Source organism: Branchiostoma belcheri, unplaced genomic scaffold, assembly GCF_001625305.1.
Source record: "Branchiostoma belcheri isolate BF01 breed outbred unplaced genomic scaffold, Haploidv18h27 scaffold31, whole genome shotgun sequence".
In the NCBI taxonomy this organism is placed as follows: Eukaryota; Metazoa; Chordata; class Leptocardii; order Amphioxiformes; family Branchiostomatidae; genus Branchiostoma; species Branchiostoma belcheri.
In genome coordinates this window covers 1,483,397-1,501,131 of record NW_017803921.1, presented here as the reverse complement: position 1 = coordinate 1,501,131, position 17,735 = coordinate 1,483,397, and the positions used below count along the sequence as shown (strand labels likewise).

Genomic DNA, 17,735 nt, shown 5'->3' with positions numbered 1-17,735 from the left:
CACATGGAATAAGTGTTAGCCTTCCTATCACATAAGCCAGGGCTTACGACAAGATGTGTTCTAACCTTGGACGAGAGTGACCTTAAGATCCTTTGTCTGCCGAAGGATGATATTGATACGTGCTGACGGGGATATATCAGCTTCAATTAGAGGCGTCCATGGGCGGGAGGGCCGCGTGACAGGACTAATCTGCCGAGACCAATCGGTCAAGCAACTCTGATCTTTGTGCAGGCTGTCCTTTCTATCCCCCTGTAATAGGATTTTCTATTTCATTTAGTACAAATCCTCCCTTCAGACCGTATTCACACATCTGATACACAGGAGATAAAGGTATCTAGTGAAGGGCAAACCTAAGGCCACAGACATATTCAAATCGTGTCCGGACCTGGTGCTGTTACTGAGTGAAATGTGAGGGCAGTGGATTTTCCTAGAAAAAACATGACCAATTCGGAGAACTGCGGAATAACATATCATCAAGCAGCTTTAAAAAAAAATCAAGTTACAGAACAGCTAGCACTCTCGCCACAGGTTCATAGAAGTTTTGCAAGTATCCTATCAACCGTGTATCGTTTCAATTTGGCTTTCAGGGAACCGCTTGCTTTGATCCGTGAATGAGTTCATCAAGTTGGTGAATGATTAAATATCAAAGTTGCTTACCACAGCCGAGGTTTCGATGGCCTTCTGCCATCTTCATCAGGGCGATTCAGAATTGGAAACTTCCCAGACATTCGCTTTCTTTCATTTATGATTAAAGCATACTGAAGTTAGGATATACGCAGAATCTGATCTGCTATACAAATATCAATTCTTATTATATTTCGTAGTCCTGAAAATATACTAATATACTGAACGAGTCTCCTGTAGCTCTAGCACCACTAACTTCTGTATTCTATTTTAACTATCATATTAAGTGGGCTAGATATAAAATTGAAGCACTACTTTGCCATTTTCCTCGGATATTGCGTGGTTGAATGGGTGGTTGAATCTCGAGGTCCCCACGCAGTTAGGATTTTGCGGTTTAAATAAGTGTCTTTTCCACTTGAGCGCTGTTTAAATTACCTGGAAAATTCATCTATTTGAAGCAATACCCTCGTACTGGAAATTAATGGACAGTGGGGAGAGAAAACATCAAAAAGAGAGTGCCGACTTTGCCCCAAGGCGACTTCAAACTTCAAACCGTCTCAATCGATACTTCCGATCGATAAAACTACGAGACATCCGCGGATCTAAAAACGTCTGAAAGTCTTCATACAAGAAGAGCAATTGAGCAGGATTACTGTTCTTACTGCACGTACGTACCAGCCGGGGCACGGCGTGAATATATAAGACTCAAGCAGATTCCACTGCTTTAATTATCTTTCGATACTGGAAACTATGACCAGGCTGGCTCTATTCCTGTAACGGGCATATCGCCATGCAAGATGACTTTGGCAACTGCTAAGATAAGTGGACATTTGAGTGAGAATGAGACACAGTTTTCGACATGGATAAAATACCCTAACGTCGCAAAAAGCTTAGACTAATGACGCTGTCAACCATTGCATTAAGATGAATCAATAAGGCGATGCTTGGTGCTCTTTCACGGTCAAATTATGGCTTGACCGATTAGAATCTTCAGAACAGAGGAAGAATATTATCTCGGTCGCAGCGCATAATGTACTCGTTAATTTTATTATGAACTAATAAAGATGCAGACTGAAGAAGAGTTTTAACCCAGAGGTGAAGAGTTGAAGAAAGACTTTCTACATGAAAAGGAGGGAGGGGGTGGTCTCAATTTCCATCTTGAAAGGAAAATGTGTACATCGTTAACCCGAAAGAAGAACCCAAAGCGTCTTGTAACCATACACAGAGTCAATACCTGGCACACAGAGTGCCGAAAGTTACACAGAGAAGGGAATTGACAGTAGCTGATTAAGAAAAGCAGCGACATATAACCATGCCAACCCACTACAATACCAGCCACATGTTAAGCTGATGAGATTACGACCATCCCTCTCTCAACGCGTACTTTAAACAATCGATAACTTTCATGTCTAAAGCTTAAGGCAAAGTCCTCGAGTAAGTCAACCATAAAAATCGTTAGATCTTTTAATGGCATTTTTTCTGGTCACGACATCATTGTAAAGTCTCGATTGCTTTGTATCTCTGCGATTGACTACTTTATGTAGATGTGTTTCGTCTGCATTAAAGTTTAACGAGGGCATCTTGCATTTTGTTCCTTGGCAAGGATTTTTATCACCAGACAGTAAGACGAGGTGTGGGGGAAATATATTTAGCAGGTAAAAATCAACGATGCATTTCGCTTTTAAGAAATTCCGATGGTGCAACGACCGATGAAAAATGCATAAAGGTACTATAATGATAGCTAAACCTATAGAAATTATTTAAACAGTGTGTCAGAAATTGTTAGAATATTGATGATGATGTTCAATGACGAACGATGATTAGAAAATGACGAACAAAACGATAAGAAAAAGTTCCTCACTCTTCATAGAACAGTCATTCATATTAATGATTTAAGCACCTACCGCCATTAATGAATTGGTATTCAGGTCTATAACCAGGAGGGGGAGTGACCGGGGAGCATACCGACAAGTTGCAAGCTGTCCCTACGAATTACCATCAAACGCAGGCTGTAGTAAAAAATGCATGCCCTCTTTTCATTGAATATGTCACACGTCAGACCTGATTCGACTTACTCCAATCAGGACGCGAATCAGCTGCAGCAGCCGGCCCACCCGCTGTGTAACAAGTCGCCCCTACGGTGTGCGGAAAAGTCAGGTCCCCAGAAATATCGCGAGTTTGGTGCCATTTCTTGTGAGACTAACAAATTTTCTCAAAGGGCGCTTGTGCACTTTTGTGAAATGACCCACATTTCGTGAGGAATGTTTCCAGCTCCTTGGAGAGCGCGTTGTTATTAAGACCAGGGTGAAGACATTTCCAGTTGCGTCGGTGCGGCTTTTGTCTCCCTGTGAGTACCGTTACCTTTACGTCAGTGCGGTCATACATCACAGCCAGACGGAAAGGTCGGCACCATGCATCACGTCGAGCTCCTGCCATTTCCCAGGCGTGAGGGGTTCAGGCAAAGCCGACGTGAGCAGACGGGGCACCGGAGCAATTCATCTTCGTCAAACAGCATTAGGAAACTTCTGTGACAAGGTTACTGAAAGCGGCGCTCTGTGTCACCGATGCCAATAAAGCAGTAGTACGTTTGGCCACTATCTGGCACAGGTAGCGCAAGAACAAGCTAATCCATTGTTCTTTGATGTTCCGATCAGAAAAAAAATGAATAAAGTATGCTAGATAAATAATTCATATTAGAAGTAAGCTCAAGTTTAAACTACAATGATCCACGATAAGCCTTTCAACCTGCCGCCTCAAAGAAATATCAATCTCAGCAGTTATAGATTATCATACTTTTGGAAAGTTCGTTTGACTTTTAAAACTTTGGTATTACCCAAATTAACTGCATCAAAAGTACGCCAATATTCATCCATTATATATATGAATAGAGAAAGGGAGGGACAGAGAGAGATGTTGAATGTTAAATTGTATTTTTCAGTGGTATGTTTGCATCACTGGGACTATACATATGATTGTGTTTGTCTGTAATCAGGTGGAGTGCCGAGACTGGAGGCGAGATCTGCCGCCACATTCCCGGAAGACAGCCTCCCTCCCCAAGAGAACGACAGTAACGTGGAGGTACGTACTAAAAATAACGGATATAAAAATATCACTACAATTGTACTTCTATCATTTTCTTTCTGAGCCATGTGCGTTCCTCTATGTATGCCTCTGTTTTTTTATTCATCTCTCTATGCGTGTGAATTCATTTCCGAGTCTGTAATATTTTCTTGGTATCTCAAAAAAAAAGAACCCAGTCAATGACATATGGACGCTTATAGTTGAGAAAGTTTGCAGTGAAACTTGAAAAATAGCGGCACAGACTCCATGTACTGTCGTACATCTTATCGTAACGTTTATTTGATCATCTGTCTTGGAAAATTAGGTTTGGACCTATAATGTGTGTAATACGCCTATTTTTCAATATGCCCTAAGTATGATGCTTAGTACCTTTGAACCACGCCTACAACGACTGACGGATGCGAAAATCGATAGGCAGTATTTCATACAGTTATACAACAGAAGGTCGTTAGTTACCAAACCACACGGTACAATTTTATCTGTATACTCACCATGTTTTCCCCTTCAGTTATTATATCAATCAAAACTGACAACGTTTAGTTATGTAGGTTGAACAACCCTGGCGATTACAGTAATAGCTACGGTAATGACTGTAATGCAGATAATGCTAATGTATGATAATAAGCACCATAGAACATCTAAGCACCGTATTCCTGTAATATGGGTTTTTACCACTTAAAAGCTGGCATTCTCCTTCAGCCGCATGTACGTTAAGCACCGCGTTAAGTATATGCATTAGCTTTAAATGCTGCTAAGCAACTACTTGAACATGTCTAATCTATTCAAGTTGATCTATGAAGCAGACTACTGTAATATATCTCTGCCTGACACAGTATTGAATATGATGTGCATACTTATGGTGCTTAACCAGTAAAAACTTTAGAAGCTGATACAACAAATAATGCAAAAAGTTATTCCATTTGAAGGAAAACTTTAAACTTGCATCTCCGTGCCTATTAGACGGACGCCAATATTGTGCGGGTTGCCTTCATCCCTTTTGGGCAGACGTCAAATTGCATCAGCACTTCACCTATCCCTTCATAAAACAGAGAAGTCCATTACAAAGCCCTTCTCGCTCTATAAGTGCCTTCGTGAGTGGTACCGGTATAAATATTGAATCTACCTCTCCGAGAGGACTATTACACAACGGCCGTGCCGTGTTGAAGTCTGATCGTTCTAAATATTGTATCAGCCAATTCAGGGGTACGACCTGTCTGAATAAGTCACCATGGAGGAATCGCTGGACCTAACGCGCAGTCAAGGATGTCAGAACGATTCAGCCGATCTATAGCGGAGGCCCCCGGGTGAAGGGAAGGCATCAGTGTTCTCACATTGGGAAACACTCACGGGAAAAAACAGATGGAATGTTTATTTGAGGAACTCCATTGGTCAAAAACATCAAAGGTTTAAGATTGAAGACAAATTAACATTAAGCGTTAAAGACAAAATTCTTTTGGCGTTTGCTACTATATTGTCCACAGAGTAAAGCGAACGTTCTTTTATTTTCATTTTAACTTGAACTTCATAGTCTCAATGTACACATTTATACATTTGAAAATGTATAAAATGAAGGTTAAAACGTGCACCCGAAAGGTTCAGAAGTACAGAAATCAAGCCAAGATTACAACAGTACATAAAAAGAGAGGGGCTCCAAATTATTGTTATATGAAAAGGGTTGGTTGGCCAAGATGTTTATAGAGAGAAAATTGAAATCAAACCAATCGGAGCCTTTTCGATCCCGGCCCACTCCCCTTTTATCCCCTCTGGTCAGTTCCAGTACGATCACTCTGCAAATATGTAATGAAATTTGTATCGATCCCGACGTACGGAAATGGAAGGAAGGCAATTTTACAGAGGGGCTGATCTCCAGGCGGCCTCAGGCTTGTCTGAAGCCGTATTGCTGTATCATATGGTACTTTCGCACAACCCACACTAGAATCAAAAGCTCTGCCTTATGACTGTGTGGCTACTACATGTATAGACCAACTGAAGAATGTTAGGAGATTTAACTTCCCGTGGACCACATTACACCGATATTGATTCTTGAAGCAATGTTGCTTGTGACTATACAATAAGAGATACGTAGGGATTTCAGTAGCTAAAAATAGCGGATAAAGGCCCAATAAAGTGCCATGGAATAAACTGGAGGAGATAGGTAAAGATGAGGCAGCGTCGACAGAGCTAGAGGTAGCTGAAGGTTATTTACCTCAAATGAACTCGATGAACAGTTGAACTACTCTTAGGCTGACCATGGCATAGCAGACAGACGCTGTGTGTACCGTTATTTGCAGGTTCATTGGTGTACCGGGGAAATTACCCTTTAGGCTAGAACTTTTAGACAAGATCAAATGACTCAAGACTGCGGCCCTTTCCAGCAGCGTGCAATTGGGACCGACAACAGCCGTGTGGGATTCGAGCCCACGACCTCTTTCAGAGACAGGCTCTACTGGAATATGCAGGCTAGCTTGTCCTCACGTCCCCTCACTAGGTGAGCACATCGACAACCAAATGAATATGTTATATCAAAAATTGAAGAAAAAACTATTGATATAGCCCTTCCGATATCATACTTTCCTACAACACGGCTTCCATGCCCTGCAATATCCTTGATTGAAGCTAATCACATCTATGGATTCCCGATCAAGAGGCGGCCATTGCCAAAGCGATATGATATTGACCCCAATGCGTGACCTTGACTTGGTTGACGCAAAAGAGCATAGGGTCTTGACGTCCTCTGTCCAAACGCGCATGTGAGAGCCGTTGCTCTTATGAATTTGAATAAGACTATACGGCAATTTTGCTACTTTTTCAGACCAGCTGATATGATAATTTTCGGAAACTTAAGATATAGGCAAAATATCTAATGTCATATATGGCATTGGTTTCAAGTTACAAGGACCGTATACCGTGAAATACACATCTTCTACATAATTTTTATAGATAGCAGAGATACATTGAGTACATATATGGCGCATCATTCAGGTCAGTGAATCAGTCTAACGTTACATAAGGTGCAGGCGGATGATTGAATGAAATGGGTTTTCTGTGCCCTCCTGGCTTTTCGAACATGACTAAGCCATCCTTTACTGGATTACTATACGCTCTATGGCCCAAATACATACTGATGTTAGTTTATATTATTCACAGAAACCTCAATCAGAAACATCGAAATGAGTCGGCTGATGGCAATGGATACATCACCATAGTTCACATATATTCGTTCAACTGACATCTGATATTTGTCTTTCTAGCCTTGACCCGAATCTGCCAACCCGACACGATGAAACGGAAGAAGTAATAAGAGTGGAGAAGCATGACTGAAGTGTTGCATGACATCCCAGTTCCGCTTTGACCTTTACTGACAAGAGATATTAACATTGATGCATGGACTGGGGTGGTCAAACTAACGGCTAAAATACACATACACACACGCACGCACGCACGCACACACATATACACACACACACACACACATATATATCTATACATATACATACACACACAAACACGCACATACTATTTCTTTCGAGTCCGCAGCAGTAACTAATTTATCAGTCAGTATCTTGTTACCACGTGGTTTACTTTGCCAAAGGACGAATTAAAGGTAACCCTCGTGTGATCAGAACATCCAGGTCACTTGAAGGACATCGGAATACATTGGGCCGCAAAGATTAAAGATCGCCATATTCCTGTTAAAATATATGGCCAGATATAATCAAATCTAGGCCGGCGCCGACTATTACTTTGACGGGACGTCCTTTATTTGTATTAACCTATGGTACACTTCTCACAGCTGCAAACTTTAATATCGTAAAACACACAAGCTGGGAATTCCCCATAAGTAATCTTCGCCTTCCAAGACCTAAAATGTTACACATGTGAGAAACGTAATGTATGCCTGGTGTTCACCTTGTACCTTGGACCGATGCCAAGCGTTAGGATTAATACGACGAGGTTCTAATTCCAATTCCCAGTGGTATAGATGCGCCGTAAACATGCATATTACATGGGGGTTTCCTCCGGGGCAATAAAGTACGTGCGAGACGTGGAGCCCGGGGCACACGAGTGTCGTCTGTCAGGATGTAATTTCCGAAACGTCCCAAAGGATGACGGGAAGGATGAAAGAGATCCCGGATGATACATGGGGAAGATCGCACACCCAATCATTTCTTCTCGACCCCAACACGCAGCTGGTACGACGGGAGACATGAAATTGACGTGCCGGAGTGAAAAAGTCATGATTTTAATTGGGAAGCATGATACGAGGGTAATAACACCTGGCAGTTTCTTTCATACTTAAATTATTGCAGGCCAAGTTCAACCGGAGTCGAGAAACTCAATTATTTCTAAGCCTTGAACAAAGCTCCTCGTCACAGACGAGTTAAACTTCACAAATTATGCTTTGCAAACAAATTGAAATCTGATAAGTTTTTGTCACCTTTTCCATTCTTTGTTTGACTCTAGAGCCGCCGTGAATATTACCAGCCCATCTACATCCCATCGTACCCTCCCGGAGGAGGATTCTGGGTAGAACTCGACCCCGGGGAACGCTGGGTAACCGTTGCCACGGGGCTTCCGGAAACTGAAGTGCAGGATAAAGTAAGAAACCACTTTTCAGAGGTGACTTGTAGAATACGTGATGAGAATAGCAGCTCTGTGATGTATCGATAACAGTACACGTATTTTTTAAAATAATGATTATCTTAAATGTAGAATACTGAAAATAAGCAATATGAATACCATAGATAAGATTTTTGGTATGTTTAATTTCAATTACCTAGCCCTTTCAAGATAAACCATAATTGCTATGATTGTATTTACTAGCTTTTTTTGAAAATATGACAATGTAAGTGTATTCTGCCTTGCATTTTGGAATCGCGTGTAACAAGGGCAGGAATGCCATCTCGTTTTATGATAAATCTTTCTGTAAGTTCGCTCTTGTCTTTTACAGAGCATCAGAACGTCGTTTGACTTCCCCTTCTATGGCCATCCCATCAGAAACGTGTCCATCGCGATGGAAGGTAAAGGTCTCCGATGCGAACTTTCGCCGAGGTTCTAAACGTCAAGATTACGATCTACTATTTGGTGATGACGCCATACCCGTGGTCATAGTACATCACCTTTTTATCGAGGACTTCAAGATGCCACGTTGATAGTCAAATAACGTGAAATTGGAAACCTGTCCAAGCAGAAATCCTGTAGATTAGGACTTTGAGATGAAAGGTGCAGATAAAACACCATGCCCGTGTTTGAGCAACCTGCCAAAAGGTCGAAAAGCTTCTAACGCAAATCAATTGATGCTGATAGCGGCCAAGCTTTGTTACAGGTATGCAAACTCTCTACTGTTTGTGCCCTACAGGGTTTCTCTCCATTGGGTCTCTCCTGATGGAGTCTATGGCCTCCACCCAGTACATCGCACCGCTCATGGCCAACTTTGACGCCACGTTAGATCCCATGTCTGCAGTACGGTATAGAGACAACGGTAAGGCTCTAGTTTAGAAATTAGCGTAGTGATCAATTTATACTTGAGTCTGATAAAACTAAAATCTACGTCCCAGCGAGTGATTGGGCTTGGGGATTTAAAACAAAGTTCATATATTAACCCTTTTTGTCAGTCAAATTGGGCAGCATCATTCTCATAGGACGGATTCTATTACAGCATGTCGATAGAAATCAATTACTGCAGCAAGGCCAACCCGATCAATGGGCAATTTAGGAACGGATAAATCTTTTGATAAAAAAAAATTACCGTAGTCCGCAGGCATGCCCGGGGATGAAACATGATCGTGTTTGATCAATAATGACTGTAATTACATTTCATAAACGAAATGGATTTTATCATGATTCCTGTTTCTTCTGCATATATTTTTTCTGAAGTATAAGGACTTTTTATTAGAACTTGGCTGTACACCAAACTTCTTGAATATTTCGTACACAACTCCAGATACTTAGTGACTTACGAGAAGAAATCCAGCACTTGATTGAAGTAGTGGTTTGACCATCTATCGCGATCACCTGTGGGACTCTCCGTGGCAGAGTTGTAATTAGGAGTGATACATGACGGCGCTAATGCCCCCTCACCCACCGTACATCACATCAAGAACACATGAAGGCGGCATTAAATCCTTCACCCCGATCCCCTCACAGCTTTAGCGATGTAATTGTTATCTCTCAGACCTTACCTGCTGGCAGAATGGGGACGATGTCTCGGAGACTGTGTCTCCTTCCTTAAATCACCTGAGACAGTTATGGGTCACCGTGGGGGCCAAGAGGTGGATAGAACCGTTATCCTGTCGATTTGTCCATTTTCCATCTCATTGGCGCCGGGAAAGTGCTTCTCTAAACGGCCCCGTGGGGATGCCGGGGAGGTTGACACATTAAATGGAGGGAGGGGTTGATGCGGCGTGAATAACAAACGTCGTCTGTGTTGGAAGGACCAGGAATGTGCCGATTTATCATGCAGAAAGCTATACGACGTCTCACACAGCATCCAACTTCCCAACTTAGATAAAGAAATCAAGAAGACTTAAAAGGATCATTGCTTCCTATTAACCGAGTTGTAACAATTACGAGTAGAAAAGACAATCGAAGGACTAAAAATGAGCCGTTTTAGCATGTATTAAGATGTGAGGGTGAACGAGAAGATCTGGCTTTCTTTCTCTTTGCTCACCCCAATGCCTTATCCCAAGAATTCAAAGACTACATCATATGGGTGTGCCGGTTTATAATGCAGAAAGCTTGAACGACTCCCCGAGTACAATACAATACCATTCCTGACAATGAAACTCAGAATAGGCCAGATAAAGGACCAGGCGTGTACCACATATGGTCAGCTATTTGGGTGTGTATGTGGTGATAGTCTCTATCCTTTGACCATATCCAGAAAAATAACCATGTAGCGCAGGACGGATGGAAGGTTCAGGACGTGACTCCTCATATAAATTGCACGTTGCCTGGATCACCCCGGGCTTAAGGGCTCGGCGATCGGGATAAGCCAGCCATCAGTCGCAAGACTTGGGCATGGCCCGAGGTGCAGTCGGTCATTATTAGAATGCATCACAGGAATAAGAAACCCTGACAATAGTCTACGTGAAATCTGGTAAAATGGCAGTTCATTTTGGGACCCTGACTTGAAATTGGCCTGGCGCCTGGAAATATTAGGCCATCAAAGCCCCTAGCCCCGCCGAAAGTAGCATTCAATAAAGTTATCCATCTTTGTGATGTTCGCTTTATGCTGGCTGAAGTTAGATCATATTATATTGTTTCGGCATTCTGAAGGCATTGGGTTCAGCGAAATGGAATGAAGGTCAGATAGGCCTACTCACTATCCAAAAAGACCTGGAAAATAACGGGCTGCTATTGGCGGATGCTGAAAATCTGGTCAAAGATCAAACAAAGTGGAAGAAAATTGCTGTCCAATGTGCTTCGCACGGGAGGAACTAAGTAAGTAAGTAAGTATATATATATAAGTCAGTCCTGCTCATCCTCCCTGCTTGACACCAGATAGAATGGCACAATTTCAGTCCTTTAGTTGTGTGTTGTTACAATCTGGTGAATAAATCTTAAGAAGAGGGCAATTCTATAGATCATTTGCTACATTGTTGTATTCCCCTTTATATAGACTAAAACAATCTCTATAGACCTCGAGAACGGTATGTGAAGGGTAACCTAACCCCCTGTTACGCCTGTAACACACAGCCGAATATGGCCTCCCGAAGACGTACTGTCAAATTTGACTCAATTTCGATTATATTCCTATGGAAAGGTAGGCGTGGCTGGAATCTGGTCAGACTGCTCCCGAACTTCAGCCAGTTGGTTGGCGGTCTGGGTAAGGTTTGAATGCTAAAACTTAAACCTAGCCCGTTGTTTATGGTTCACCAACCTGGTGTATCTGTTCACGGAAAATGTTCTGTTTATATTTCAGGGTCCACATTAACGGTAGAGTGGTTCAGAGTTCGGCTGGAGGACAATGTAGATGGTGAGTAGGTAACCCACATTGGGACACATACTAGCACATGTAGGTCATGATTATAGGTCAATTATTGTTGCTTACGATGCGCACCAGTGCAAAAAGCCATATCCACTCTATAGTGCTTAGCATATGCCATACGTCGATGAAGGTTAGTCATCCAGGTAATAAGATACGCCAAAAAGGAGTTACTCAAGCAATGGATATGGATGCTAGCTGAGACGTCTGACCGTTTAAAAAATTATATCCAGTTGCTTGAGTAACTCCTTTTTGGCATAGCATATGTCATAGTTTCACTCGAAGATCTGTTTTCCGGAAATGACACAGCAACCATTGGCATTTGTAGTGTTTTATCATATATCAAGCTTGAGTGACAGAAAATGCGTCCCTTTTCTTGCAGCTGGATCCTTCACTTTTCAAGTGACCTTGTGCAGCGATGGACGAATCATCTTTGTCTATAAAGAGGTTTGAAGATACAAACCATTGTTTTTCTCTATTGCTCACATTAGTTGATGTAAGGATAAAGCTCATGTGAATCCATGAACTGCAACACAATTCGGAAAACTTCACATCGACCGGCGTACGTGAAAGGAAACAATAGTTTGCCCGAAGTGAAGAAAAACCTTGAACTAACCCCTTGCAACCTCAATAGAACATAATTGCATCACAAGCATGCTATAATAAAATGCCTTGGGCGCAGCACAATTTACGGTGGTATCTTGATTGGGTACAGTAAGTGTCAAGCTTCATCAGGAGTTGGATCAATTCCAAAGTGCTTTTGAATTATCAAAGACATTAGGGATTTGTTTTCATATGCATTTCGGCATCGCGTATGATGCTCTGGCATGTGCAACTGCACGCTTGGGGAACTAGATGTCACCTTCACTTTCGTCTGCTATCTATTTTATTTTAAAAGTGAAGTAACGAATATAACTTTTACAATACAAAGCAATCAGCGATCGCAGACACCGCTAATAATGAGCAAACAAAGTTAAAGCAAAGCTGTAGAACAAAATACGCAAGAATTAAACTTTTCTGGAACTTAACTTTCCTGAGTATATACCTAAAATGAATCATAATCATAAGTTAAGCCATTAACAACAGTTTTGCTAGCTAGTCTGGTAGCCCAGACTATGATTGTCAAACCAATAAATGAATTTTAAAAAATCTAAGAATTTCATTGAGTTTATTCATATGAAAGGACAGGTTCTTTTTTCTTGGATTAAAAACGCATCTTTGGTTGTTGTTGCTTTAATGTTGCATCTATATTCCTGTCCCAGGTTCCCATCCCTACGTCCCGCATAGACGACTCGTCCTACCCGGTACGGATGGGGATATCTGATGCCTACACAGTCGACATCCTGCTTCTTCCCATCGCAAGTACGGAATCTTACAACTTACACTTCATCTGTTACTCACTATCCTCCATTAATGGATAGTCAAACCTATGTGGCTTTTCACATCATTATCTGTAACGATGGCGTAGAACGTGAAAGCCCTAAAATCTGTCTGTGTTGGTGGTTAATATATTTTTAACCCAAAGTATTCATGATTGTTCATGAATGTTAAGCTAACAAAAGCTGTCATAGAGAGAGACGATGCCATCTTCGACCTATGTCTAGTTATACACAAGGCACTATTATCATACCTATCCTAAGATGACCCTTTACATTGTAAGCGTTTCCCTTCTAAGATTTATAACCGACCTTGACTCTAAGACCGGTTGTACATTCTCGTGCCCCCAGATGTACACAGAAAGACAGTATACGAGTATCACACCCTGGACCTCCAGCTACAGAAGGTCAAAAGTCGCTCGGCCTTCCTCTTATCTCCACTCCCAAGTAAGTACCTCTGACGTTGAAACTCGCAAAGAGAGCTGTTTGAAATGCAATAAACTCTGAGAGGTTTGAAACCACCCAACGTTGTGTATGTGGCATGAAATATTGATTATGGCTCCGTGTTTCTTTTGAAGTGTTGCTTTGTGAAAACAACTGAACTGTATGTGTTTTGTTAGACACGTTTGAAACCAAATTAGCGGTTTCTGTTCCCAATTTATGATCCATTTCGGTTATCTTTATACGGTATCCCGTGATTGTCAGCAGAGTCTGCTGGCCGGGTGCCAGTGGGGAAATGCATAGAGAGGCAAAGAAATTTACAATAATATTCCTCGATAAAGATTAGGTATCTAGGTAATGAGATGAGCAAAATGTGATAGTTATTGCTTTTTTGTTTTCAAAACCATTGCTGTTGACTATATAGTAAGTAAAAGTTACCGTGTGAATAAGATATCCACACAAAAAAACTTGAACTATTTTGCGGAGATATAAAATGCCGGATGTGTTGTTGCAGCCTGTAGCCTGTTCACGGACTGCTGGAGCTGTCTGAGCGGGAGAATAGGCTTCCAGTGCGGCTGGTGCGCCGCCGTCAAAATGTGAGTCATTCAATAATCAATAACATGCTGAGAAATGTAAAATAACTGATACACATGTATTACAATCTAGACAGCATGATAAAGGGGTTATGAGAAAGTGAAATATTCATAATCTAACATCCTTGACACTTATAACGCCAGTTATTATCTGATACCACTGCAAGCTGAGTTCTAGCAACATTTTACGATAATAGCACAGGTTATTGTTAAGTGTATTTTGAACGTAGAGCAGGATTGCTACTTGCACTAAATTATTCAGAGAGTGTTTTCATTTAGATCAAAGGCCAGAGTTTGATGATCGGCCAGAGAATAACATGACGCCGACTTGGTGCTCTCTTTTCATGACTTACCAGGTACATGTGAAAAGGTCTGGCCTTACTTGTATCGCTTCAGGCCGTCTTTGCCGCATAATCTCGGGTATTACACCACCGGGAGTTACCCTTTCTGACCCATGTCTGCCTACAGCCCACACAAAAAACATTCCTCCTGGACACTAAAACCGGGAAAAGTTCAAACACTTTACGCGTTTCTGAAGAAACCGCCAACTCTGTTTGCGCACCTACGATCACATTAAAGTGCCTTAATGGCCGTATCCACTTTCTTCAGACGCTCTCAAGAGCCGACAGACTAACCCGCGGCCAGGAAACCTTTCAGGAGGATATGGGCTACAAATCGTGCGCAGTATTCCTCTACATTCTACCGGCGATATGCCAGCTTTGTCTGCAATACCGCCAGATCGCACTCAAGTCCGGTAGACATGCTTGAAACACTATTAAAATGCCCTGTAGCCCTTATCGTCAGGATGCACATCTTTTCAAAGACATGGGTCAAGCATTAAGCAACCTTTTACTTTCCCTCTTATGATGTATCGCCTCTGTGGTTTCCGTTCAAGTCCTATGACTTGTAGAGAAAACCACTTTAAAAGGTCAGCAGCCTAATATAGGGCTTATCAGGAAGTTGAACGTATTTCCATTGATGCCGCTCATGCAGAGTCAAACTGGTTTATGTCCATCTACCCTCTTCATGGCATGAACGGGCTGGACTTGTGCTCGATGTTTTACTAGTAATTTCAGATGTATAATAGCCTTCTTATCAACAAATGGGCGTTGATGAAATATATAAAGGGCTTGAGATTGCTCCACCTCTCTTTAGGTTAGCGTCTTACAAATATTGCGTACCTACAGAACTTCTTCAGTGTATCCCTTGCTCCTGCTGAAAAGAAAGTGATCACGATCCAGATGGCAGAGAAGACATACGCTATGTACAGTATTTACAGATTCATTGTACCAGAAAAATACTCTCTTTTCGAATTTCGACAAGCACAATGAACAGTGGAACACAGCTTAACGTAGCGCCCTGAGAACTGCAACCCTTTCCAGTAGCGTACATGTCACGTGAGCGACAACAGCCAGGATTCGAACTCCCAACACCTTGGTCCAGAGGCAGGGTCGCTATTAAACCACTGGACACGCTAAGTCGTCATTCAAACCAGTGACGAAGTAATGAGTAGAAACTAATAACTACGTTTTATCCACGATACGGCTGTTTAGGCACCTTATTTATTTGTAGCCCCAACATGTTGGACGAGACAGAGAGAGAGATGGCAGATTTAGGAACTAGTGCTAACCGTTTCTCACCTTTCACAGGTGCTCGGATGGATATGACCGCAAGAGACAACAATGGGTGGATGCTGGATGTGACCAGGAGGTACCGAAGACTTTTGCCTCTCTACATCTTTTCCGTATTGCCGACTTGTAACATTTGGATAGGTTAACTCACAATTTCCTTAAAATTTGCACATCTTGAAATATGCATTTCAAATTTAATGTTTACGCAGTCCTTATTTATCATGGTATGATGCAATCGTATTTCACATTTTCGTCGCAGGCAGTGACCAAGAAGTGCGAAGAGGAAACGCTGCCACCAGAAACGTTAACAACCTCGTCAAAGCCAAAGGAACCCCCACCACCACGCCCACCTAAAGCCTTAGACGTGTCTTACACTGGGAGGGACGAGGTAGAAGAAGCAGGACTTAGGGGAGGCCTGGAAGCAGGCACAAGAGATGACTTAAGCGCAGGGACAAGAGATAACTTAGACGGGCCTCTACAAGTGGTTAACCCCAAATCCAGCCGCGTGCAAAATATCGAAAAGATCAAGGACAGTAAATCGAGCGTCAAGATGGCGGACGCAGGCGAGCCGAGCCAGGTCGTGCGCAGATTCCGGTCTGCGCAGGCGCTGGAGACCGAGGTGATCATTGGGATACTGGTTGCCGTGGTGATTGTTGTCGTGGCGATAGCGTGGATCATCCACGCCTACTCACGGAGATCAACACCCGAGCTGGTCGTAGTGGAGGTGGGTACAGGAGCAGAGTTTCTGTAGTTGTGTCATCATAATCTATTTTGTTTGTCTGTTTTATAGCCTACATGCAGTTTCTTTATATCACATTCAGTGATGTATTAAGTGAAATTCTTTAGTTCGGACCTTCGCTATGACTTGCGTTTTAACTAAGCACACCAAATACATTTCACTTTTATCCTCCTCGGTTCAAACGTTGCAGGACATCACTATACATAATTTGATTTCATATTTCGTTTCTCCTCACGACCCTTTAAATTCCAACTGAGCCTGTAGTAGAACGATTTAGGAAAATCCACAAATCATCTCATTGGAAGCAGCTCCCATTGTATTTGCTTAAAAGCCATTAAACCAAAAGCCGAGACATTCAAGAACTACAAATTTTTTGTCATCCCAGACGTGCTGTTAAACTAATCGTATCTCTAATCCCTGTTCCTGCAGTGGCGCCCACCAGACCCACGCTAGACCGTGGGGTACAGCCAGCTCCTGAGACGCCTTTAAAATGTACAAAGACATTCCCCACGATACCATCAGCTGACAGCATCACTACCCAGCAGTATGTCACAACACCTGAGGTAGAATGGACGCCAGAAGCACTTTTATGGACCACATCTAATCCCCCAGATTGTCATCCACAGTTTGAGCGACCAAAGCAATATGTTAGACCTCGCTTTATTGATGTCTATGGCACAATGAAGCTTAGCTGATTCCATTAACACAGAGCCCCTAATAAAACAGCTTGTTGTAAGTCGTCCTTACGCAGCTTCTAGAACATTACGTTTACATCCATGCCATCGCTTTACCGTGTTTTATGACGATAATATGTACATACCAACGAGAACGTACTGTAAGTCAGGTCCTGCAGCTTGTACCATCCGCAGTTTCCGCGTTGGGTCGAGGAACGTGACGATGATATTTGTCGTTATGTCTAAAACACTAAAGACAGCCTACTGGTCAATGTACAGTGCACATTAATCACAAAGTATGTTTTCTTCTTGTTAATAAAGAACCTTGAGAAAATTCAGGTAGTCTGTTGTACTTCTACTGTCTTGTCCGAGTAAGTGTATAATCCGCCCTCCCACCATGAATCACTTCAGGTTTTTAACTGCGTTACTGTCTCATTTTCTACAACAAAGTTCTTACGGTGACACAAAAAAATGGTTCCCACGCCCGTGGGTTATCAACAACTCTGTAACAACACTTGTGTAATTGCCTAACACAATGGTAAGTAAGATGAATGCCACGCTAAGCTAACAGTCAAATTAGCAGACGACA

General features: G+C 42.2%; 1 protein-coding gene across 1 annotated transcript in view; it reads left to right on the top strand.

The window, feature by feature from the left end:
* Nucleotides 1–17,464, top strand: part of LOC109474573 (plexin domain-containing protein 2-like) — a 28,050-nt gene extending 10,586 nt beyond the window's left edge. The window contains exons 2-13 of the mRNA XM_019774905.1: nucleotides 3,617–3,702; nucleotides 8,170–8,304; nucleotides 8,657–8,726; nucleotides 9,065–9,187; nucleotides 11,630–11,683; nucleotides 12,075–12,139; nucleotides 12,955–13,054; nucleotides 13,420–13,515; nucleotides 14,024–14,105; nucleotides 15,752–15,812; nucleotides 15,993–16,457; nucleotides 16,902–17,464. Coding sequence (XP_019630464.1) covers nucleotides 3,617–3,702; nucleotides 8,170–8,304; nucleotides 8,657–8,726; nucleotides 9,065–9,187; nucleotides 11,630–11,683; nucleotides 12,075–12,139; nucleotides 12,955–13,054; nucleotides 13,420–13,515; nucleotides 14,024–14,105; nucleotides 15,752–15,812; nucleotides 15,993–16,457; nucleotides 16,902–16,925 — 1,361 coding nt within the window. The 3' untranslated portion in view covers nucleotides 16,926–17,464. The remainder of the gene's footprint in view (nucleotides 1–3,616; nucleotides 3,703–8,169; nucleotides 8,305–8,656; nucleotides 8,727–9,064; nucleotides 9,188–11,629; nucleotides 11,684–12,074; nucleotides 12,140–12,954; nucleotides 13,055–13,419; nucleotides 13,516–14,023; nucleotides 14,106–15,751; nucleotides 15,813–15,992; nucleotides 16,458–16,901) is intronic.
* Nucleotides 17,465–17,735: the final 271 nt, after the last annotated feature.